At 39.1% G+C, this 24504-nt stretch overlaps 1 protein-coding gene across 1 annotated transcript in view; it reads left to right on the plus strand.

Annotated features, from left to right (window-relative positions):
* PARVA (parvin alpha) overlaps nt 1-24504 on the plus strand; it is a 69723-nt gene that overhangs the window by 24883 nt on the left and 20336 nt on the right. The window contains exons 2-5 of the mRNA XM_075048120.1: nt 19780-19869; nt 19969-20039; nt 20679-20781; nt 22720-22860. Coding sequence (XP_074904221.1) covers nt 19780-19869; nt 19969-20039; nt 20679-20781; nt 22720-22860 — 405 coding nt within the window. The remainder of the gene's footprint in view (nt 1-19779; nt 19870-19968; nt 20040-20678; nt 20782-22719; nt 22861-24504) is intronic.

The following is a 24504-nucleotide window of genomic DNA, read 5'->3' on the forward strand; positions in this document are numbered from 1 at the left end:
GCCTTGATTGATCCAGTAAATACTTTCTTTTGCCCATGCAGTGCTTTTAAACTTAATTCTGACAGCATTGATTTCTAGAAGCATAGACTATCAGAGTCTCTTTTTAATATATTTTCAAAGACTTTTTAAAAAATTGTCAAGAAGAAGCGTTTTAGAGGAATCACAGGAGGTTGGAGATTATGCTGAGAACTACACAATCTAGGATGTAATGTAAAATCAGTGGTTAACACTGGAAACAGACTTCTAAGGCAAAGTTCAAACACTCAATTTAATGTGCCACTAAGTGGGACAAGAGAGAGTTAATAGTCCTTTTTTTGATACCTGCATTCAAAATATGATAAGTTGGATTGGCAGCATGGGGCACTGTTTTCATGGTTTACCTTCTGGTTCTGGTCCCTGCAGGATCTGGAAAAGGTCTGTTGGACATACCAGCTCTGGCTCTGTGCCTGCAGTTGTAGGGTGGTCAAGGGGAAAGCCATGAAAGCACAGGTGGGATGGGAGTGACAGCAGCAGCACCAGAGTGGGAGAGTGGAAAAGCGACAACAAACAAGGGCCTTGGAGGGGGGGATGGACAAAGTGACCGGAGTGTTCAGGAGGTGACCAGCTTGAATCAGGAAAAAGTGGTTGAGAGGAGAGTGATGCTGTGGCAAGCTAGTGAAGCTTAGGCAGGGTGGAGGACTGCTGCTGTAGTGGACTAAGCCTGTGTCTGGGAGCCAGCAGCCCTTGAGCACTAATCCTGGTTCCCTTCTGAGGGTGCATGCAAATGCTCTTTTTTTCTCTGTTTTCTTATCCATAAAGTAGTAATGACCTGCATCATTATCTGCATCAAAGTTATATCATGAGGCTTACAGTGCTGCTGTAGTTCTTAAACAGCAGAGATGTGTTGACCTTTGTTTGTGCCCACAGTCGATAGATGCTTACCTCAGTGACAAATTAAGGTTTTGCTTTCTTCTTCCTGTTAACACTACCGAGCAACCACAGCTATGGAAAAGGGTTTGGACACCATCCTGGCTACTACAACAGACTTGTTAACTTAATTGCAATTGGGCTGCACAAGTAACAAAGGGCAGGATTTGCCTGACATGCCCTGTAGTACTCATGAAAATGGGAACATTTGAAGAAAAACAGAAGGTTTCAGGTCCTTGGTTATGTCTGGAGACCTCACAGAAAAACTAGGATTAAGTTGTTCACAGATGTAACATTTTGCAGCAGAGTTCTAAAACTGATCAGCTCTGTTGGAGAGATCAGGTTTTATGCTTGAGCTCATCATTCAGCAGGGAAGCCTCACCTGCGTTTTAACTCCTTTAGACTAGAAATAAATAGTAAGATCAATTAAAGTCTGAATGTTTCAGAAAATAGTTTTAAAGCAAGGCTTTTGATGATGGGCACAGATTTCCATCTAGATTAAGCTGCCAACACATTATTCACAAGACCCCAGAGATTGCCCATTAGATAAAGCAGAACTATTGATCACTGTTAGTACTCTAGAGAAATAAGATGGAAAATTTCTCATTATCTGAGCAGGACCGGTTGAAGAGAGCACACAGGAAGAATAACAGTGGCACGCAATACAGTCAAGACTGATGTATGGGACACTTAACTTTTGCTGTCATAAAATATCCTACAGAAGCATGTGCTGAAGACACAGAGCCCTGTAGATTTTAGCAGTGGAGATAGATTTTTTTGCACCTTTACTGAATGAAGGGATTATTTGTTAAATTTTACAGGAAGAAGGCAAAGAGTGCTTAATCAGTTGCAGCTAACCAATACAGTAATTCCTAACTTGGTCCTTAGAGGGTAAAGTCAACATCTCTATATCTAGATGAGTACCGTGGTTCTTATAGACCTGCATCACAAAGGAGACGAATGATCTCTTTCAGGTCAGTGAGACCTTCCTTGTAATCTTTCAAGTGTTGTGATACAGGTCAAGTAGACTGTAGAAAACACAGGTCTGTGGACCCAAAAACCCAATTAAGAAAGTTTAGCGAAACAGAAAAGTAGCCTCTTCTGCTAGCTCTCTTCAAAGCAGACTATGAATTCAGGTAGAGCCTTGTAAGACACACAGGGAAGTGTTAGGTCACCCAGATACTGACCATCAGATTGGTCCTAGAATGGACCATGTGCTTTGAACCCTGGCACTACCATTTCAGGGATTAAAATCTAGATCTCAAAGATGTAGAATAAGTACCAGGTTTACACAGTGGGTTGTAGAGTTACCTTTTATCTCACCATTCCAGAGTGTGCCCACATAATATAAGTGCTGTAAACTCTTAGAAATAGGCTGTCCAGTTCACTGAAGCTTTCATGCAATTCTGTAGTAGCCTACAGAAGTCTAGAAATAATTCTGTTTGGTTTGGAGTTGTCTCAGTGGGCGTTAGTCACTGGTTTTGATCAGCAGAATGGCAGCAAAACAGTAGCGTGTGTACTAATGATTTTATCTGAAAAACTAATTGAAAGTTAGGTTACTGAATGTGGAACCAGTGTGTGCATGCGATGGGTGAGAAGATCTCTGTTTTTCTGGTGCCTTTGTGGTATTTTGACTTGTTGCTCTTCATCCATTTATAAACATAGGACTCGAGGAGTGAAGCTGTGCTGCAGAGGGGCTGTGAATAGAGATAGTGCTTTCTCAGCAGGATATGATCCCTAGGCTCCAACGAGCATTACTTGATTTGTAGAACAGGGTAAGGTCTTCTGATGAACACCACTATGTAAATATTAGATACTTTTATTTTTAAAGTGGTATATCCTGCTACTTCTTGTTTCTGACAGATATGCTGGGAATTTCCTTTTTCACAAACAATGCCTGTCTTGGTAGAAGCCGGTTTCCATGACTAAAACTATGATGAGAACATCAACCTAGTATGGTTCCAGGAATAACCTACACATCAGCTCTACTCTGCCAAGAACACAGAGACTGGTTATTGAGATGAATGGTTTTGGTTAATATGGACCACAAGGTAGAAAAAAAAGATACCTATATATTTTGGTTCATAGACAATTATCAAGAAATTGTGTATGGAGAAAAATAATGTATGGTTGGGGAATAGAAATATAAGCCTTGAACTTCCTATCCTGAAAATATAAATCACTGCAAGTTTTAAAGCACTTGCATGACTCATATGCAGAGGTCATAGACCAAATTTGCTGATGGAGGCAGGATGAAACAAATTCGGCTGCATTTTTATGATATTTTTCCTGCTGCTCTTAGCTTTTTATTTACCCAAAGTAATACAATTTTCCAGAGAAGTGTAACAGCTCCAACATATGGAACTGCTATCCAGTTCACTGCTTAGGTGCAAAACTGCATGGGAACGGTGGTGTGTCAATAAATAGCTTACTGCATGTCAGGGAAAGTAGTCTCTCAGGAACCATATTGCCAGCTTGGCAGCATTCTAGAGAAGGAGATCTCAAGATGGAATTGGTATATTAATGCAGTTTAGTGAATAGGACCCAGGCCTAGAGGAAATCCAACTCAAGTAATGTGAAGACTAAATGGAAGGCAGAGAGAGAGTAACAAGAAAGAGGGGCTTGTTAATGCACAGGTCTATAAATCAATGGGTTTTTCCCCTTACTCTGGCACAAACTTTGAGCCGATTTTGGACATCCTTGCAAATCAGTACACCGTAGTTTTTCACTTGAGAAACAATATCATAACACTGAGTAAGCTATTTGGTAACCAATTGTGCTGCCTTTACTCTTGCAAAGTAATATTTTTGTGCCGCAAGAGAAATCAGCAGGAGTTGTGATTTAGGTCTGATCTGCATACTAGTTTTATGCCGCTGAGATTCTGCTGACTTTGAGGTTGTTTCTGTATTTTCAGTAGCATTGCTGACGTTTAGATTTTGATCCAGCATAACTTAGAAAATGAGGGTAATTCCTGCATTCAGTTTAAAATGTCAGCACATAACACGTCAACAAGCCTGGCTCCAGTTGAAAGTTTTAGACCAGAGTGTGTCTTGATTTAATGGCATGGAATGAGACTTGCTTGTTAAGAGAGAGAGGCTGTATTATCGAGTGTTCCAAATGATCTGATTTTGTGTGTGTGTATGGTTGTACTAAAGATTTTGTTTATGATATAAGGCATAAAAAAAGTGTGTATGTTTATAACTATAACATCATTCTCTTTCTCCTGTGTGTTTAGGGAAAAAGGTAACGGGCCTGCCTGCATTTAGTAACACTTGGACCTTGCAAGGTACACTACAAATAATAGTAACATACTGGGGGAGCTGTAGTCCCTCAGGACCTTGTCAACATATTTTTAGCCATTTGTCAGTTATATTATAGGTGAACTGTGTCATGTCAATGGTATTTTATTTTTGTCAACAGTCTCATTTTTTGCATTTGCCACCTAGGTCTAGTTGGAATTGCCCCTTTTGAATGACATTTGTCAACATGCACCTGTGTTATTTGGGAAGGACACAGTTTAATACTTTGCATGTCTAAAAATATAATTCTGGTATCTACCTCCTCCCTTTACATTACGCAGTCTGTTTTGGAATTTTTCACTTCTGGATTTTAGCCCTGGTGAATGGGGAAGGGAGGTTAAACGTCACCCTTACCCCCAAAGCCACCCCTGAAATCCCAGATGCCAGCCTTATGTCATACTTTTGAGGACTGGGGAAGGCACAAAGGCAGTCTGGAGACACCTCTTTCCTCACTGCAGTTGTACACCAACAGACTTTGGCACTGCCAGACATCTGACCAATAATTTCTTGGTAACCGAGCATTTTATGCGACTCCCAATTTGCATGACTCTTGTTTCTGTTTATGTATAACATATGAGTTCTGTCTTCTCATCTTCCATTTATGTGATTTCTGGCATTTTAAATTCAAGTAGATTAGATTTAGACTTTTTGTAATGAATCTGCATCATTTTGTGTTCTGTATACTCCTGAAATAGCCTGGGGGAACCTGATAGACACGATTTATGTGTATCATTTAGAGACATAAGAAAGCATCTGATTGGTTTTGTCTTTCTTTTGTTAGCTCTTTCCTATAATTCTAATCACCATTTTACTGTAGCATTACACTATTGAGGAAAGTGTGATTTTTTTCAAAGATAGGATGCTTGCTGTATTTAGAAGTGGTGGTACTTAAAGGAAAATGGCTTGGAGGTCTTTACAGCAGATTTTCTCCTGCTGATTCTAGTGGTAGCTCAGATGGTAGTTTGCAAGGTAGAAATATATCTGACATGTATTTCACCGACAGTAAGTTTAATTCATCCGTTTCTGGTATTATTTCCTGACTTCAACAGAATACAGTATGGGTAGGATGCTTCTGTGCAGCACTGAGCTATACTGCTGAAAAGCAGTTTGTGTGAAAGCAGAAATGAATGCTGATACTGCAGTGCATTGCGTATGGCGAAGGAGAAGGACTGACAAGATTTGGCAATGTTTATTACTGTGGTGGTGAGATACTTGGAGTCTTCTACATGGCTCCTAGGTCTCTGTCACTTTTGCACAGAGCAGAATGAAGGAGACAGAAGCATTGAGGACCTGGCCCTGTAATTTTCCAATTGAAATCAGTCGGTATAAACAGTAAGCCAAATTCTCCTCTGATATCAATCAGTGCTCTTCTGTTGGCTTTGGTAAGGCTGTAGCTGAGAATTAGGCTGTTGCTCCCCTCCCAAACTTTCTGATGACTTAACACAATTTTTAAAACATAAAAATCTTGTTTCAGGTCTGGGTTGTTGGCTTATATGTTTAAATTGGAGGCATGTCAGTCCTCATGTAATCAACACTTTGAAGAAGATCCATGAATGAGGTTAGGTAAAAATACATATTTTTTTTTTCCCCTACTACTATCTGGATTTTCTCAGAACCTAGATAATTTTATCCCATTTGCATCAAAGATGCAGGTAACTTTAGAATCCTGCATCTGTATTGTTTCTAGGGAAGCAAAATAAAATTACAAATGACAGTAATTGACATTACATGCTTTAATTAAATTTCCTCCTCTGTGAACTAAACCCTTTTAACCAAGTATTGCAGTGCTATTTCTGTATTTATTTGTTACATGGGTTAATGTGCTATGTGGCAGATACGGTATTTATCCATTTTCACAAATTAAGCTATCAGTGTCATGTTGCCTTTGAATTGTTTCCTGTACTGATGGCCAAAACCGCTTGAAAAAGGCTTTAGTCCTCCCTGGCTATACTTCTGTTTTTACAAAGCTGAAAATTGTGGGGTTGGAAGTGAACACTTAGGAACAGTTTGGGAAACTCTAGGCCCAAAGCATCTTACCAATGTGCTGGTTTTTTCCCTGCAGTGATCTCTGCTAAGGGAAAGGGGACGTGCACAGGTTTTTTGAATGATGGCCTTGTTGTTGTTATTGTTAGATTACAGGAATTAGAAATTAACTCTCACTTGAATTTATGTTTGTGGCAAGTGAAAATGGATTACAGAGATTATGATTAGAAATTCCTCTACTTGGTCGCTGAGCTATGCACTTCAGACCTGCTATTGTCAATTTCTTGCCATGTTATGCCCTCTGAGAAAGCAGCTCTGTTTTAGCTAATTTGCAGCGTTCTTACCTTACTCTTAACTGCCCCTATTAGAACAGTTTACCTGGACATGATCTTTTGGCTGCTACTGTAGATACAAAAACTCATAATAAAAAAACCCCACCAACTGTCATTTACTGTTTTTGTAAAATTGCTATTTTTGTGCATGTAAAAAAGTGCCACTTTAGAAATAGGTATAAATAATTACTTATAAAATAGGTTGAATTGATGATGCATGTTGCTGTGGCTTCAGACTTTGTGAATTTTCTGAACGTATAATCATCTTCAGCATACTTATTGTTGTTTCAAGTGGTGCATGGTTTTCCTTTAGCTGTACTTACCTCCCAAATGGGATTGCCATAATAAAGTATCTGGGACACTTACGGTTCTATTCAGAAGTTAAGAAAAGGAAAGCTTGGTAAAGAACTGCCAGCTCAGTATTGTCCTGTAACTGAATGCTGTTATTCAGCAGTTCAGCAATCCAGTTTCCCAGTGCCAGAAAGCAATGGGACTCTAGGAGTCAGGGTGGGGACCCCCATTACTACTTGTGAGTACAGCATGAAATAGGGCTGTTGATGGGGAAAGGCTTCTTTTAGGACTGACCCAGTAGCTGCAGACAGATGTGCATCAGAGATTCCTTAAAACTGGCGAAGAATGTGATTTCAGAACAGTGATGAGAGCTCTATGTCTTTTTCTGCAAGGAATCACATCTGATACGAAACCTGGGAGAGGAATGTTCCTTAGCACAGCTGAATAACCCCAAACAATAAATACCTCTCAGTTCTCCATACTTGCCTTTTGGAACTGGTATTTTAAGTTAAGTTCAATTGGAAGCTAGAAAGGTAGCCACTTTCCATGACTTAGAAATGAGCCAGGGAAGCGTCACTTCCCTCATCCTACACCAAGCTGAAACAGACACTTAAACATTTTACAGCTTCTGAAAAATTTTAGTCTGTAGACAACTTCATAGCAATTTGATTTTTAGCCTGAGTAAGTAATTGCTTTAGATTATCTTTTAATTACTGTCCGTCTTTGGAAGGATGCATAGCCTATAAAACTAGTTCATTTCTTACAAGTAGTTTTTTATTCTTTTGATGGCTCATACCTCTCCTTTCTTTTGTTTAGCTTTTTATATGCTTTTACCTGTTTTAGAGCTTACTCCTCCTTCCATGTGAGTTTTGCTAATTATTTCAGTAGGAAAGTATTTCTAGAGAAAGGAGTACTGTGGTCAGGACCTGAATTTGGTAACATCACATGTGCATCTCAATTCTGGCAACAGGATTCAAGGATTCTGTAGCTTTTGTTGACCAGCTTTTGTTTCACCAAAAAAAAAAGAAGAAGGAAATTTTACTTCCAATGTTGCCGTGTCTGTGCCTAGACCTTTCTTATGCTTTGAGGGGAATTATGACTTTATTCAGTTGTAAGGGGAAAAGGTACAAGTTAACTACAGCAGAAACGGACTGCAGTTGGTAAAAACATGTGCTTTATGCTTGCTGTTTGAGCATTTTGTTCAGTTATATGACTGATAACAAAAGCACACAGTCAAAACTGCATCCTAGCATTCAGAATGCAACTTACCAAGCTGCAAAAAGCAGATTTAGTTTCTTTTGCAGATGGTCTATGAGTCTCATGTGGCATCATATTAAATTATATAGGCAGTCAGTCACTTGTTCTGAAGCGATGCTCTGAGCTGAGAGTTAAGATGTGCTTGGACTATTCTGTTGGAAAACAGGCTCTAAAGCTAATACAGCTTCTCTGAAGAGCAGCAGCAAAGTGGCCTGCATAGCAAGGGGCTTCAAACACCTTACAGACTGCAGTTTTCCCTGTGATGCACTATGAGGGTGGCCCAGGGACCCTATGATGGGCTGTGGAGCATTTTGCCCTAAAGGTAGGAGACTAGACCAACTCATTCAGTTATTTTTCATCTTCATTTCTGTGATACTTTAGGAGTACTGTTTTCTGACCTTATATTTTTGCAATGGTAAGTTATTTTTGTTTTGTAATATTTTGAAGATAACAATGGGAGTTTATTTTCTTCTTGCCCTTGCCAGACTTTGTTTTTCCTGGGTAAAAGAGGAAGAAAATACAGCAGTTTGTTAATTTTGTATGCTATTCCATGAAAATATTTCTGCAATATGAGTAAGATAGAATTAGCTGTTTCATGCTAGTGGTATTTCATATGTTTCTGTTAGCTTCAGTGTGGTACAAATTCAGTCCTTAAGTAATACTGGATCCAGTGTGAAAATAGTGATTTTTATTAGCTGAATTTCCACTCAGGGAAAATTGTAATTTGTAGTCAAAAGCATGCTTGAGATAGCAATTTTCAAATAGGCTATGTGTCATGCAGTAGGTAAGTTTTAATATTCATGCTTATTAAAATGAAAATTTTGTAGTACTAAACACTTTCTAATAGGAATGTTAACATAAACTCATTTATGACAACAACAACTGAAGGCTGCAGATTATATCTGGGAAACTCTGAATGTGTTAGTGCTATGAAGCAAAACCCATTTAAGGTTATTTACTTGGACAATTGAAAATTGCAATTTTTGGTGTGTTCACCTGTGAAGTAGGAAATACTGCCACAGCTACTATTGCTATGAATGTCTTGCATGCTGAAATTGATACATTGGTAATGACAGCAACCCATGAAATGCACTGAAGAGGCAGGAGTTTACACAGAGGGGTTTCCTTTGTCTGACAGCGCTTGACAGGTGGTAGCAAGTGCTGCTCTGAACGTACAGCTTGTTTGAGATACCTTGGAAAAGACTGTTGAGATTCATGTACAGTTCAGAGCTGTGGGTTTACCCTTACAGTGCTGGTGCTTGCATTGCTTGCAACTTGTTTCCTAATAAGAAACACGTTAACACCATAATCAGATGGACAGTTCAGTAAGGTAATTTTTTTGAGTCAGGGCATTTCAAAGTTGGAACAGCTGTCTGAGTTTTATAAGGAAATGAGCAAGATCAGGAATGCACAGGAGGGTACCAGGCAGTGCCTGTGAAAAGCAAGGCACAACGCTGGATGAAAATCATTACTACTGGTTATATGAAAAGAAGGGTGTTCTCTTTACTATGATACGGGTTTGGGAGGCAAGAGGTGTGGGTATTCCTGTCCATTCTACATCAGGCTAAGTGTAACATTATAGACAGGTTTTTTTAAGGCTGTATTTTTAAGTGCCTAGCTTCCATTTTACAAGGGGAATGTGTGTCTCCAGAAAGGAGACGTTAAATGTATTCCTTAATCTAGAAGTGCATCACTTTCTATGCTGCAGAATGGGGATAATGCTGTTTTCTTCTGTTGGTGGGATGTTAAACAAATTAATTCTGATTAAGGGATTTGAGAACCTAGACTGGAAAGTGTTGATTTAGTTCCTATGCAAGTTGAGAACTAACTCTGCTTTCCTAAGCCAAATGTAGCTTCCAGTTTGTGCTACCAAAGAAGTCCTGTCTTGCATCATCATCATCTTACACTTTTGTGTAAATGTGTTTTAGGAGAGTACCACAGCCATACGATTGATCCCACCACACTGTGATTTATGCCAGCTGACTGAAGTCCTCCTTCTAGGCAGGGGTTGCCACAGCCCGTGGCAATTCCTCTCTGTCCCTGAAATGACACTTGACGCTGTATGGCTGGATAAGAACAGGAGGGCTTCCACACATCAGATCTGCATCTTGATGATGCACACTCATATGAAATAAGGATGGGGAAACAAGTTTACAGTTTCTGTAGTCCTTGCTGTAACAGTCCAAACCTGAAGTTTTTCTGCTGTCAAATGCACACTAACCTCTACATTGGTCAAGAGAACCCCAAAGGGTAGCTTATTCTTCAGTATGCTAGAAGATATATTTCTGCCATTTTAAGGTTTCAATTTTCTGCCCTTCAACAAATCCCGCCCGTTTTCTTTAAAAATGTAGCTGCATTTCTCTTCATCCAGCCAAAGCCACAGCCTAGTTTTTCCATGTTGAAGGCCGGTCTTTAGACCCCAGTTCCCAAATTAGATCCTGATTCTGTCCTTGACAAGAACCTTCAGTTCCCTAGGACACACTGCAGAGACTTTTAGAAAACATCTGTGTGTTAGGCACAAATATTAACTGTAGCAAGAAATTGAAAACCCTTAAAATGGAGGGGGGAGGGGAGAGAATTAGATGTCACAAGTCAATTCTCATTTGTTGTACTGAATCTGAGAACCATGGTTAGATGCTCAGGATTGATGCAAAGAGAGCAAAGCATGGACAGCAAGCTACCAGTCATGCAGATAAGTAATAAATCTGCATATTTGTATCCATTATTATTTTAATTTCTTTGGGTCACCCTTATCCCATCTTCCTTGTGTTTGCTATTTGTCCAGCCTTGGTGTCACCCTCAGACTTTATCTTGGTTGACTTTGTGTCATGGTTTAAACCCAGCCAGCAGCTAAGCGCTACGCAGCTGCTTGCTCACTTGCCCCCCATCCAGTGGGGTGGGGGAGGGAATCGGGGAAAAAAAAGTAAAACTTGTGGGTTGAGATAAGAGTGGTTTAATAGAACAGAAAAGAAGAAACTAATAATGATAATGGTAACACTAATAAAATTACAATAGTAGTAATAAAAGGATTGGAATATGCAAGTGATGCACAAGGCAATTGCTCACCCCTCGCCGACTGACGCCCAGTTACTCCCCAAGTGGTGATCCCCCCAGCCCCACTCCCCACAGTTTATATACTGGGCATGACATCACAAGATATGGAGCATCCCTTTGGCCAGTTTGGGTCAGCTGCCCTGGCTGTGTCCCCTCCCAACTTCTTGTGCCCCTCCAGCCTTCTTGCTGGCTGGGCATGAGAAGCTGAAAAATCCTTGACTTCAAACTAAACATTACTTAGCAACAACTGAAAACATCAGTGTGTTATCAACATTCTTCTCATGCCGAACTCAAAAACATAGCTCCGTACCAGCTACTAGGAAGACAATTAACTCTATCCCAGCTGAAACCAGGACACTTTGATACCAAAGAAGGATCTTGAAGCATGAGGAGCTCTCAGAAGATGTTACGGTGGTTTTGGTTTTGTTTTTTCCTTCTGGGAATTAGAAATACTTGGCCACTTACTACAAATCTTTTGATCCTTTGTCATAAAGTCATTCCTTGAAGATGACCAGATGCTTATATTAAAACACAAGCAGCTCTAGGAACTACAGTTTGAAAATACTGGCCATGTGTGATACATAAACCAATTTGCAATCCCTGAGAAGGAACTTTAACTTTCCAGTAAATGTAGTAATTTTTCTAATTCTTCCAAGAATAAGTAGTCATCTAGATTACTGAGATGCAGTGGGTCTGACACCTAATTTTTTCTCCTTCAAAAACAAGGCTTATGTACACAAGGAGAAAAGAGCAAGAAATTCAGGAAATCCTCAGCTTGCTACTAGTGTGCCCTCACATTCCTAAGAACTATTTTTGGGTTTTCTCTTAGGAATAGCTAGAACTTGTTGAGCTGGGAAAGACTTCTTGGAACAGATCTTTGGTTTTGTCTTTTCTGCATGAGCGCCTCTTGTTGATGTTGGAATAGCTACTATTAGCTGGTTGGTGATTAAACGAACAAGGCAAGTCAGTCCTATAAAATCAGCTTCTCCACTCCACAGTATTTGGAAAAAACTGTTGCAGCAAGCTGGTGAGCATATAGGATTAACAATTGCCTCCACTTGCTTTGGGTGAGGACTACACCAAGAGGTCTGTCTGACCCTCTTCTGGATGTTGCTACCTGCAGATCTGTTATAACTCAAGAAATATCAAAATATTGGTGAGGAGAATACAAATGCTGTCCCTTCTGTCTCCATATAGCCCCAAGCACTCCATGTAGTTCTGACATATCTCAATAAATCAGTTCTGAGATCCCTCAATAAATCTCAATAAATTGGAAATCTTAGCTGTCAAAGGATTTGTTTCAATAAAATATTTTGCATTTAGGGATACCATGTGCAGACCAGCTAACAACCTGTAGGTATCTTTTGCACAAAGACGCTACCAACATATCTGAGGCTGTTTGAGGAGTTTTCAGGCTGGGATCAGATTCAGCGCAGCACATTTTGATAAGGACTTGGAATGGTCCCGGCATTTCTCATACGCATGGCTGCTTCTTCAGTGAGGGAAAGAAAATCAGTGTCACTTGAACTTCTGTCTGTATTTGTTCCCAACACTGTCTTTTGGGTTTTTTTTCAGTGATATTTTAAACACTTCTATAGGGTGACAGGCTTTTCAAAACATCTGCAGGTATAGCTTATGTATTTTAGAGGATGTGTTGAAGGAATGAATGGAATGACATCTGTGTGTTAGCTTGACGCTGCACCACTTGTTACCTCTTAGAAACTACAGGAAAATTCTGAGAAGAACCTTCATCGCAAATGAAATGTGAAAGCATGTAGGGCTTAATGAAGCTATTTGTGGCATGGCGAAGAAAATCATATGTTCTCTTTAAAAGGATCGAGTTTGCTGCCTATTTTGTTGGTTGTTTTTACCTACTCAGACCAGAGATCTGTCTATCTATGGGATTTTTTTCCCTTTTAATTGCAAAAAAAGAAAGGAGCAGCAAGCTAGTCACTGAGGTACTTCAGAGTAGCTTTGGACTTTAAAGAAAGTTCAAGGCAATAAGCATTTAATTTGTATTGCATACATGAAAATTAAATTATAGCATTTCTCCCATTCTTTTTTGTGAACAGCATTTCTCCCATTCTTTTTGTGTGTATGCCATGTTTGGTGTAATGGAGAAATGAGAAAAGAAAATAGATTCTTTTTTGGAGATTGGGTACTAAAGCAGTAACATTAAAGGCAGGCACATTGTTGTCAGCCAGTTTGCATATTTATTTACTTTTACAAATGGTTGGCTTGGAGTCAGCAGTTAATGGAATGAGAATGATGTTCCTGTACAGATCATTTCCTGAGAAACATTTTCAATTACAAACATATCTCTGCTTTTCTTTCCTCATTTGTTATGTCTTGGAGAATAAATGGGGAGTAGCATTTACAACTTAAGGTTTATGTTCTGAAGACAATTTTAACAATGATCCCCACATAAAAAGGCCCCTTTGTAGTTGCAGACATATGTTTATGATGTTTTGTGCTGTGAATATCAAATTTCTGGTGGACGCTGTGTCACACTCTGCAAACTTGTAAACATCTATAAATGCATTGGATCATTTTAGTACCATGTGTAATGCAGATTTATTGTCTTTTGTGTGGATTTCTTTTGTTTCAGAGTTAAAGCTAAGCTGCCAGAATCCATATTGGATGAATTATGTATTCAAGAAAACTAGGCAGTACCATTTTAGATTTAATATTTTCTTTTCCCTTTGTGGACTTATAAGATGCACACACACAAGCATTGGAAAATAACATTTTGCATGCATGGCCCAGAAAGCAATCGCATAAGTTTGCTTGACTAAATAGTATCATTCTGTAAAAGCTTAAACTAATACTTTTTGAAAATGCTTTTGCTACTTTTTCTCTCATTCTCTGACCATCTTCGGTAATTTGGATCTCTTTTCACATTTGCCAGTACAAGTTCAGAATTACTCCACTGGAATTATATCAGGGTATAAAACTGGAGTATGTGAGGGGGAATAGGAATCACACTGAGCCGGTGAGCTGGTATAAATCAGCATAAATCCACTGAAATCTGTGCAGATACAGTCATTTACACTCAAGCCTGCATTGAAGACTATCAAGTCTGTAGAAGAAGTAAAGCTGCTCTTGTGCACAAGTGGTTTTGAAAGCAAGCCATCACGGTCATGAGCATTTATCAGAAATTTGCACCCAGTAAAGAGAATATGAAACCAAAAATGATTTATTTAAATTTGGCTCAACTATAATTGAGTGAGTATCTCTGTCTTGTAGAAGAGTAGTAAAGACATTTCTTATTGAAAATCAGCACTTTTTTTTAAACTGGCTGTAATTTTTGGCTACATACATAAACATTATATAGCATAAACATGCATGTTTGAATGTGGGTGTATATACAAATATCCAGTGTTGCTCTGGCCATATGATGTCTGCAGCTAGCCTTCCAAGTTGTGCTTGTTCCAGGAAAGAGTAGCTTAAGATAGAGACACAGCACGTAAAGCTACTGTCTACCATAGTAGTTTACAACGTCAGGTAGTTTGTCCTTTGACTTTTTGTAGAAAGCTTAAACTCCTGGAGTCATGTGAATGTCAATGAATCTCAGCTTCCACAAAAAAAACCCCTCCAAACAAACCAAAGTATTTGCAACCTTAAAAATGGCAAAGACGACCTTGAATGAAAACCCCTTACATTAGAAAGGCAGTTAAAGAACTACAGAAGTGTGTATGTATATATTTATGTAGGTGTATATGCATATATTTAAATCTCCTGGTTTTGAAAGATTGAGGTTAGAAACATAGTGTCACTGTGTTCCTCCAACATTAGGATTCGGTTCTAGCTAATCACAAACTTTCAGAATCAATCCATTAGTGTTGTAGCACTTGAGTAATTTTAGTTTTGTAAGTACGGAATCAATTAGATGGAAAGACATGGCTGTAGCACTCCGAGGAGAGACCATTTAACACTACATCTTGCTGTATTTATTTTATGATTCTTTGGATAGATATGCTAAAATACGTCTAAACCACAAAGAGTGCATTGGGTGATGTGGCATTTCTGAGCTCAGTTAAATAATAAGATGTGTTTCATTCAAATCAGAATAACATTAAGCCCTGAATACTAAACAGGGCAGCAAAAAGCCTTCAGCACACAAAATAAACAAGTAAAAAACCCAAATGAAACTGTCTAATAAATACAATGTGGAGCAACAGGCTGCATGTACTAGAGGAATTAAGCCAATTTAAACCGTATGGGCAGTACTCCACTTTCAGATGTGCTCAGCGTCCAACAGTTGCAATGGCAGTTGGATGCACGCATCAAAGGGCAAAGTCTGGCTCAGAGCACCCGCGTGGATTTGATAGCATAGGTTTATGACCTTGTAATCCTAGAGCATCTAAACCAGTAAGAACTCTATCCAGCTTAAAATAGTTGCTGTAGTTGCTGTTGATACAAGCTTGTGGGCTCCCCAGCTCTGGGGCCAAATTTGGTGCTGGCATGATAGGAGGAAGTCTGTTGACAGCTGATAGCAATGGAGTTGCACTTCATTACATCATAACAAATTTGGCATGTGGAGCCAAATCAGAAGTCTGAGCAGAAGTGTCCATTCCTTATCCAGAGTTAAAACCAGGACTTTCACATTGCCAATTCACAGAGATTTTTCTGGCCCACGTGTGACTTGGTTGCTTTTAAGGGTCTTGCTTTAAAAGTACATTCAACCCCCAGTTCCACTCAGTATGGTGACTGTAAAAAAAACCATGAAGGACTAGATTTTCCTCTCATGTCCAAAAGGATGTAGTCCTTAATCATACCAATATAAGCACAATGTGAACAAGCTCCGTGGTAGCTGATGCACTGGGCTGTATCTGGGCTGCAGCAGAGGGTGAGAACAGAAAAGCGCTCTTAACTCTACTTGCTGGGGTCGTCCAGTGGCCAAGCATGCCCCATGTCAAGCAGTCAACTCTGTGGATACTGTCCTTCAGAGGAACTGCTACAGGTCCTGGCAGCTGGTGTGCTATAGATGGACTGCTGCAGCTATGTCCCTTCCTCTCTTCCTGGGTCTTTACACTGTAAGACTCAGAGTGGAGGTCTTAGTGATGCTCCAAGTAATTCCTTGAAGTATTTCAAGAAATTAGATGATTTTATTTTCATGTCAGCTGCTGCAAAAATTGTCCCAAACCTGTGTGCTTTGTTTTTATTAAAATACTAAATTGCTGAAGTGATTTTCATGAAAATTAATTAAAAAAAATTAATGAAAAGCAGCTGAAAAATTGATTCCTCTGCTGAAACTGTAGTGTGCAAACTCTTAACCTCAATCACATTTTTGTGGTTCCTCTATAAACACCTAAGTGTATAATAGTGGTTTGTCATGGAACTTTTTTGATGGAAATTCTTAGAAAGTGAGGCCATACTACATAATACATTTTCTCTCCCTTTACGTACAACCTGATATAATGCATGTGTTCTTACCTGCTCCTTTTAGTACTATTGTTAATCTGTAGTTAAATCGTTTCCTCTTCAGTATTGGGAAAGAAATGAAAAAGATGCTATCAGGCTCAGGGTTTCTCCATCATGTTTCCTGCTTGTAGGGTACAGGAGGGCAGGAGCCTTTATTATGGGACTAATACCAGCCTTGGGCATGGGTTGTGCACTACAGAATGCAGTGGCTGAGGAGGAGCTGTCCTCTCTGGTAAACTGGATCCATCTGGGATCTTTGGATCATCCAGAGGTCTATTGAGTAGGTTCTGCATATGGCTCAGGCAAGCGTGAGAAATGTATGCAATTTGGGTGAGCTGCCTGGGGGAACAAGACCACCACTTGTGTATACCTGCGTACAGCAAGGCAGGACTTGGCCCCTGCTGTACAACAACTGTAACATTTGCAGTACATTCTGGAACAGATCAATGTATTAGTTTCTCATTTATATTTATTATTATTTTATTTGTATTTTATGTTCCCTTTCCATGAAAAGATATGGTGTTTTTTTGTTTGCTTTCTCTTATTTTCAGAAACGCTGATAATATGATGAAGGTCATATTATTAAAAGTAGAATGTAATAGTTGTGCACATTGGAGGACAAATATGGGGAGGTTCACTAGGCCTGTAAAGAATGCCTTACGCAACAATCAGCCCTGAATGGTCCACTCCGTCTCCCTGGAGAAGTGTCAGTGAGCTCTGCCAGTGGGTCGCTCCCTCGAGAGAGGAGCCAAAAGCTTTCCCCACTGCCCGTCACTAGGAAAGTGAGCTGACTGCTTCCTCCAGTGTGTCTTGCTCAAGCAGAGCATCCAGCCCTTCAGGATAGGAGAGCTCAGTGGAGCCAGTTGGCTTGAAGAGGTTTTGTTTACTATGCTCTGTCTTGGGCTTGATGTGAAAAAAACGTTTTCTGCCTAGGAACCTTTGTGCAGAAGTCCTGCATGAATTGAACATTTCAGAACAGAAGGACCTCCACATGGAAGTTTTCTATCCACTGACGTCTTTATGCCCATTTTGGACTAAAATAAAAAAAAAAAGAAAAAAACTACCCCAAAAAACAAAACCAAAGAGGTTAATAAAACCAACAACGATTTTCACTAAGGAGTGCTAGCAGTTCAAAAAATTGCCATTAAATGTAAACAGTTCCTGAGATTGTACATGCTAGACCAAATTCATCCTTGCAATAACTCCTCAGAACTCAATGGAGTTACATGAGGGATTAATTTGGTCCGTTGCTCTCAGCCATCAGTTTTAGAGGATATACAACAATCGAGGGAACTATTATTGTCAACATTATTTTACGACTCTTTAGAGCTGCTCAGTATTTGTATTTTACAGATACACAAGCAGGGTGAGTGTATGGGGTGAAGTTAGTGTTTCAGTAGTGAAGGTAGTGGATTTTTCAAAGTTATGTTTGTAAATTAAAAGTAATAAGCACTCTAACAGCCATTATTGCTATGAATCTTACATAGATGCCTGAATACAGCTATACAGGCTCTTGAAATGTGCACAGGCATTTCATCTGGCAGAGCACAAAACATTTCACAGAGCGTAGAAAATATTTGGAAAGTCTTAAGTACTGTTATCACACCAACTGACTAATTATCACAGTGTTCATGTGAAACATAGCTGTACTTATTGCACACAGGAAGTTAAGGCAGAAAGGTTAAACTGTTTTCCAAAAGCTAAGTTACAAGGCAGTCATGGGGCCAGGAACAAAACACAAGATCTCTACTGTCACTTTCTACTTTTCTGTTTTCTCCAAACCGAAATTGTTTCTGTAATTTTCAAAATAAACTGAGGAAAGCTTCAGGTGGTAAATCTGAAATGTTAGATGGTGAATCTGCATCTACACATAAATCATGTATTTTAGTTCATGTCAGAAGGTGTATACAGCTACCTGAATCTTTAGGGCACATGTAAGATGGTTGATTTAAGTTATTAAGTTTAAACTCTGACTGGAACAGTTGTGCTAACAACCAGTTCTATTAAAGGTCTGTACACTGGAAAATGAGTGGTCAAAACAACATTACTTACATGTCATTCATAAGACAGCGAGGCTCTTTTCCTGGTTTGGTAAATCAGGTTTGCACTGATTTCTTGATTACACAGCAAGATACAAACTTTTCTGATCATCAGAGTGGTTGCCCTCCCTGCACAGTGCTATGTGTTCTTCCATAGCAGTAGGATTAGTGTATTGGCTTGTTTGTATTTATTCTCGGAGGCATGTTTAGGCAGTGAAGGAAGGGGTTTGTCTTTGCAACCCATTGAAATTTGGGTCACCCAGAGGAATGAATGAAGTTGCTCTGAACTGTACCAGGTACAGAACCTGTATAGTACAGAACTAGTGGCAGGACTGCTTTTACACTTCTTCTCTGGATCTCTCTGTTCCTATGTTCTCAGAGCATGTATTACAAGAACATTGATTTTTGCAGCATTAGGGGACTTTGGCTGAGGAAGAACTCATCCGAATTTCCTGACAACTGTGGGCATCTCCAGACTGTGGGATCTTGGATTACTTCCCCATTACTGCGTCCAAGCTCTTTCTCAACCTATGTCTGGACTCCACACTAAGGCGTTACTTATGAGGGTTCATTGTCTTACACCTGGGTCCTGCTGCCATGGTTTTTGCTAAAGAAAGGCCAAGAACACAGGCCAGAAGCATCCCGCAATCTGCTGGTCCCTGACCTGAACAATGGAGGTAGCCGTGTGCTGGGACTGCACCTTCAGTCCTAAATAGTTACCAGTCTGGCAGCTCCTGTGTGGATATATAGCCAGACCTAGCTCTTCTCAAGTAGCTAAACTTGAAGCATCTCCAGCGCAAGGGTGAAATAGCTGAGAGCAATAATAATTTTCCTCAGCTAAAATGATTCATTAGTGTTAAAATGTTAGGACTGTTAAAATGCAAGCGAGCCTTTTAAAATTTGAGGATAATGGGCCTTATCCTGGAAAAGATTTGAGGAAATTGCATTGATTCCAGTACCATTATCCAGTGCATATCCAGTATGAAAAATCTACTCATACAAGTAAAGGTTTGTTGGCCGGGCCTTCCATTTTTGTTAGCTATATTCTATTGCTGTAATTACACCTAGTGGCTTATCTAATAGAGTCATGTTCTTATAAAGAAATTAAGACAATTAATGCTACTTTTAGCAAGAGTGAAATAGTAACTAAAATTGAATTGAAATTTGACCAAGCTCTTCTTTTTTATTTCCTAGTATCTGAATTACAGGAAGAAGGAATAAATGCCATTAACTTACCTCTCAGTCCAATTCCATTCGAACTAGACCCTGAGGACACTATGCTAGGTAATTCACAACAATTTTACATCTCAACATAAAAGCTTGATGTAAAATAAAGTGTCATACTTGTAACAGTTTCTAATATCTTTCTTTTAAACCTTCCAGAGGAAAATGAAGTCCGAACAATGATTGATCCAAATTCAAGAAATGACCCAAAATTACAAGAACTAATGAAGGTAATGAAAAGCATGTAAACACTTTCAGAAAAGTGGGACTATTTTTTAATACTATCCTGCCTCTTTCATTTGAACACTTCAAAGCACTGTTTAGAAATTAATTAAATGAAACCACGTGGTGTGTACATCCCAGTGAAATGGGCAGGTCATTTGTTTTAGTATCTTTCTCTAGATATGGCACAGAGAAACTTAAGAATTTGGATTAAAATCCTGAGTCCTGATTCTTAGTCCCATCCCACACCCAGTCTAAGACTACACTGACTTTCCTTATAGTCTTTGTCATTCTTGGGGTTAGAACTTTAGCAGGAAACTTCATTAGAATCAACTTCAACACCTTTTGCTTCACAATAAAATGTTAAAATACTACTGAAAGTAAAGGACAGAGTTGACTCCAGAACGCACTGCATCAATCTGGTTATTTGTCTAGACCTTGTGGTGCATTGACATAGCCACCTTAGAAGAGTCCTTCCTAAGTCCTTCCTATTTTCTTCTGGTGGCATTTCAGACTGATTGTATTTTGAGCCATTGCAGCTTTGGTATTCTTTCTGCTAAATATTTTCATCATTGTACAAAATGACATGTGTTTTAAATTGCAAATGAATAGTGTATCATACTGCCAAATTTGTGTTTCCCATATAGGTATTAATTGACTGGATTAATGATGTGTTGGTAGGAGAGAGGATTATTGTGAAAGACTTGGCTGAAGACCTGTATGATGGACAAGTATTGCAGAAATTATTTGGTAAGAAAAAATATATGTGCACGCTGTTGGGGCACTTTGTCAGTAAGTGGATCACTTGTTCCTACTTAGGAGCCTTGGTATCATCTTACATTTATGCCACTAAGTGATATAAAAATAGCATTGTATTATGAGACCCTTGAGCCATAGGCTGTATGCACAATCCTTACAGCTACAGTGCAATGTGTGGTGCTCTGTAGTTGATGAGAACAGCATAAAGCCTACCTGGGGTGCTAGAGAGGGAGGGTTCTTGTCTTGGCAACAGTATTCACTCCAATTAAATTTATTATCTGCATATGTGCTGTACAAACTTAACCGTGTTACAAGTGGAAAGTAAGTTTGAAGGCAAGGGTTTTTTCAGTACAACGGTGGATGTTTTTAATCTCTGCTGGTTCCATACTATAGTTTATTCACATCGCGAAGTTCCTCTGGAAAGTTGGAATTTCTTTCTGATTTGATGTCTGGCTTTTAATGTTACTGAGGTAATGGTACCCAGTGGACTGCAAACTGAGCTTCAGCTGAGAAACAGATAGAGAAAAGAAACTGCTAATGCAGAGCTGGCATGTGCTTTTTAAACTGTTGGCTTGGAAGCCATTTTCTTAGTTATTACAGCTCATAAAGTCTCCAGTAAATTTCTTTTCAGTATCTTAAATGAATCTTGAAACATCATGTGAGCACTTCTAATAAAGACTACACAGACTATTCCCTTCTATGAATGGTTAAGCTATTGAATATATTGTGATGGACTGGATATGCCCCAGACTGAGCAATTTGATTCTCATGGGCAGGCCTCCACTGACTTCACTCAAACCCCCAAAAATACGTATCAGATACAGCCTGACTTTAAATATGTGTATACTGATCCAGCACTTATTGATTTCAGTGGAATCTTTTCCATTACCCTTAATTCCTTGTGGATCAGGTCTATGCTGACTTTGGTCTTGTTGTGAGACCATGCACAGACTGATTTCTGTGGAGGCACAAGAAACCCATGGAGATGGCAGTCTCTTAAGCAGGATTCATAGGCTGGTAGCTCACGTTCATGCTCTTTGGGAAAATAATCAGTTGGCTTTGAGAACAAGGTCAGCTCTTACCAAATAAGATATCTCTTAAGATATCTTTTAATAAGATACTCTTTCATAGAAGTAAACTGATAGGTAACCAAGCATTTTGTTTCTTGTGTTTTTATCAGGGAGCTTTTACTGCTAAATTTTCTTTGCTTACTATTTAATGGTAAACAGTAAGCCGTGTATGTATATACCTAGCAATCTGTACTAATTAATAACAAACCAATTTATAAAATATTTTAAAATTTACTGCAAATTTTGAGTGTGGAAAAGGGCCACGGTATCATAGAAAGAAAGTGCCTGAGGTTTTAGTTGTTTTCATACCTCCACAAATACTTGTTCACATTTCTTGGGTGCATCTTCCACCTCTATGAATATGGTGTCACTTCACTTTTATCAGAAACAGGCCAAATAAAATTTTTAAATCTCCTGAGTCTGATGGAGAAGCTGGGAGGCTGAGACTGATGAAACAAATCTTAAAGTTGGTATCTGTTTCCTAGGTTTGATGGTCTGCTGTACAAGCCACTTGCATACAGAATACCCTTTATCCGGTAGCAATAGAAACAATGGGCCTTACCTTTGAATCTGGTTTTCCCTAAAAGGAGTTGCAGCAAATATTTGTTAGCCAGTACTGTGGTTTTTATTAATACTTGGCTTTCCCTGTGGCAATGGCTAAATAAAGGGAAAATGTGAACTGTGTCTTTAGGAGCTCAGAATTGTGGAGGAAAGTGGCTCTGGAAGGAAAACCAGGTAATTTTAAAACCAGGAAGTCTAATGTCTCTTGACTGTACATCTGGGTGCATGGAATGGCTTTGCATTCTTCATGGAGTTGACAATGTTTTTTCTTCTGTTTTTTCTTCTATTATCACTTCAGAGAAACTTGAAAGTGAGAAGCTGAATGTTGCTGAAGTTACTCAGTCTGAAATTGCTCAGAAACAGAAGCTACAGACAGTGCTTGAAAAGATCAACGAAACCCTTAAACTTCCTCCAAGAAACATTAAATGGAACGTTGACTGTATGTTGTGTGCTTTTTATGCTGTTCTCATTTGTTGACAGCTGAGAGTTTATAGCTGCTATCTGGAATTTTGAAATATCCAATGATAAGGGAAGGCTGAAACCTGGTATTTATGGTAGGAGCTGCTCTGCAGGGCACTTCCAGATGTGGTACACTCTACCCTCTTTACTGATGCTCAAGCTTCAATTTAAATAAACTGTCTTTTCAGAGTCTGTCAAAGTATGGTATTTCTGCTCTTCAATCCATATGCATACCAGATTAAGTTTTCTTTTACTAAATTGGTTTGTTGAAACAGGCAAGTACCTGCATAAATGCAGTAGATATGGAAGAAGGAGAGTTAGGTCCTAGGACTCTTTGTGTAAAATTTGCAACATAGATTCGAATAATATTTCTGATCGTTTAAGGCTAAATTCGAACCACTGATTTTGATTACAAAACTCTCATCAAGATTAGGACTGCACCCTTCCTGTTTTATTGTATTAAAAGTTAACATAGTAATATCTAATAGAAATGCCCTCAGTGGCCCAACACAAGACATTATAGTAGTGCATATGTGTTGCAGAAAGCAGGTTATAATCTGTTTTAGAAAATTAGGCCTCATTTCACACTGGTGAATACCTTGACCAGTGTATAGCAGTTGCCCTGTCTCCTATACCTGTCTTGAGCTGAGCTGTTTTGTATCCCATTCCATTCACAACAAATTAGTGAGAGGGAGAGAAATAGCTTGAGGGAGGAAGACTGAACATTAGGCATCTTTGACTTTTCCCTTTGTGTGGTCCCACTGAGTTTTCTGTCCCCATCTCTCTTCAATCTCCCCCCCCAGCGTTTTTTTCCATTCTCTGTTGTGCAGCTGGAGGCAGGGTGTTTGGAGTGGCCTGACAATTTAACTTTTAGTTTAATGTTGTACATGTGTTTTAGAGCTGAAGTAGAGATAGACAGCAGCAGCTGGAGCCAGCTGCAGCACACACCGGTGCTAGGCAGACAGACATCTTTTTAGTGTTCTGCTAAAGCACCTCATCTGTGACCACTGGCACCCCAGCAAAACTTGACAGTGATGCCTTGTTTTATATGAATGGGTATCTCCGTGGCATAGTTGAGACTTGCATTGGAAGATAATGAAGAAGGATATTTTAGTGAATCTGATCCTGCTTTACGAATGAAGTAAGGTAGTAGTTATTGGTTAGTTGAAGTACAAAAAACCTAAGTATACTGTAGCCATCAAAGATCATTTAGGAATACTACTCTGGGGAAGTCTATAAATGCAAAAACAAAATAGAAGAAGAAGAAAGGCAATAATAAGAATTAGAAATTATTCACTTTCATGCCAATGGTTTGATACTTAAGAATTTCCTACAGTATGGCTTTTGATATCTTTTAAGTTGTGCTAGTGTTAACTACTGATATGAAACCTGCTGTGAAAAAGCTTCAATAACAAGAACTGTAACAACTTCATGAGGAATGTTTGAGTCATTGAGTTTAGTAAGTTATTGCTTAAGGCTTCTGCCAAAATAGGCTCGTTTATCATCCTGCAGACATTGTGACACTTAAAAATGAATAAGTGCATGTTATGAGTACAAAAATATCTTTCTTATAGTCCATAAATCCTTATTGAAATAAAGGGAATAAAAGAAAGGCAAGGAGAAT

The sequence above is a fragment of the Buteo buteo genome, chromosome 16 (assembly GCF_964188355.1).
Source record: "Buteo buteo chromosome 16, bButBut1.hap1.1, whole genome shotgun sequence".
NCBI classification, from domain to species: domain Eukaryota; kingdom Metazoa; phylum Chordata; class Aves; order Accipitriformes; family Accipitridae; genus Buteo; species Buteo buteo.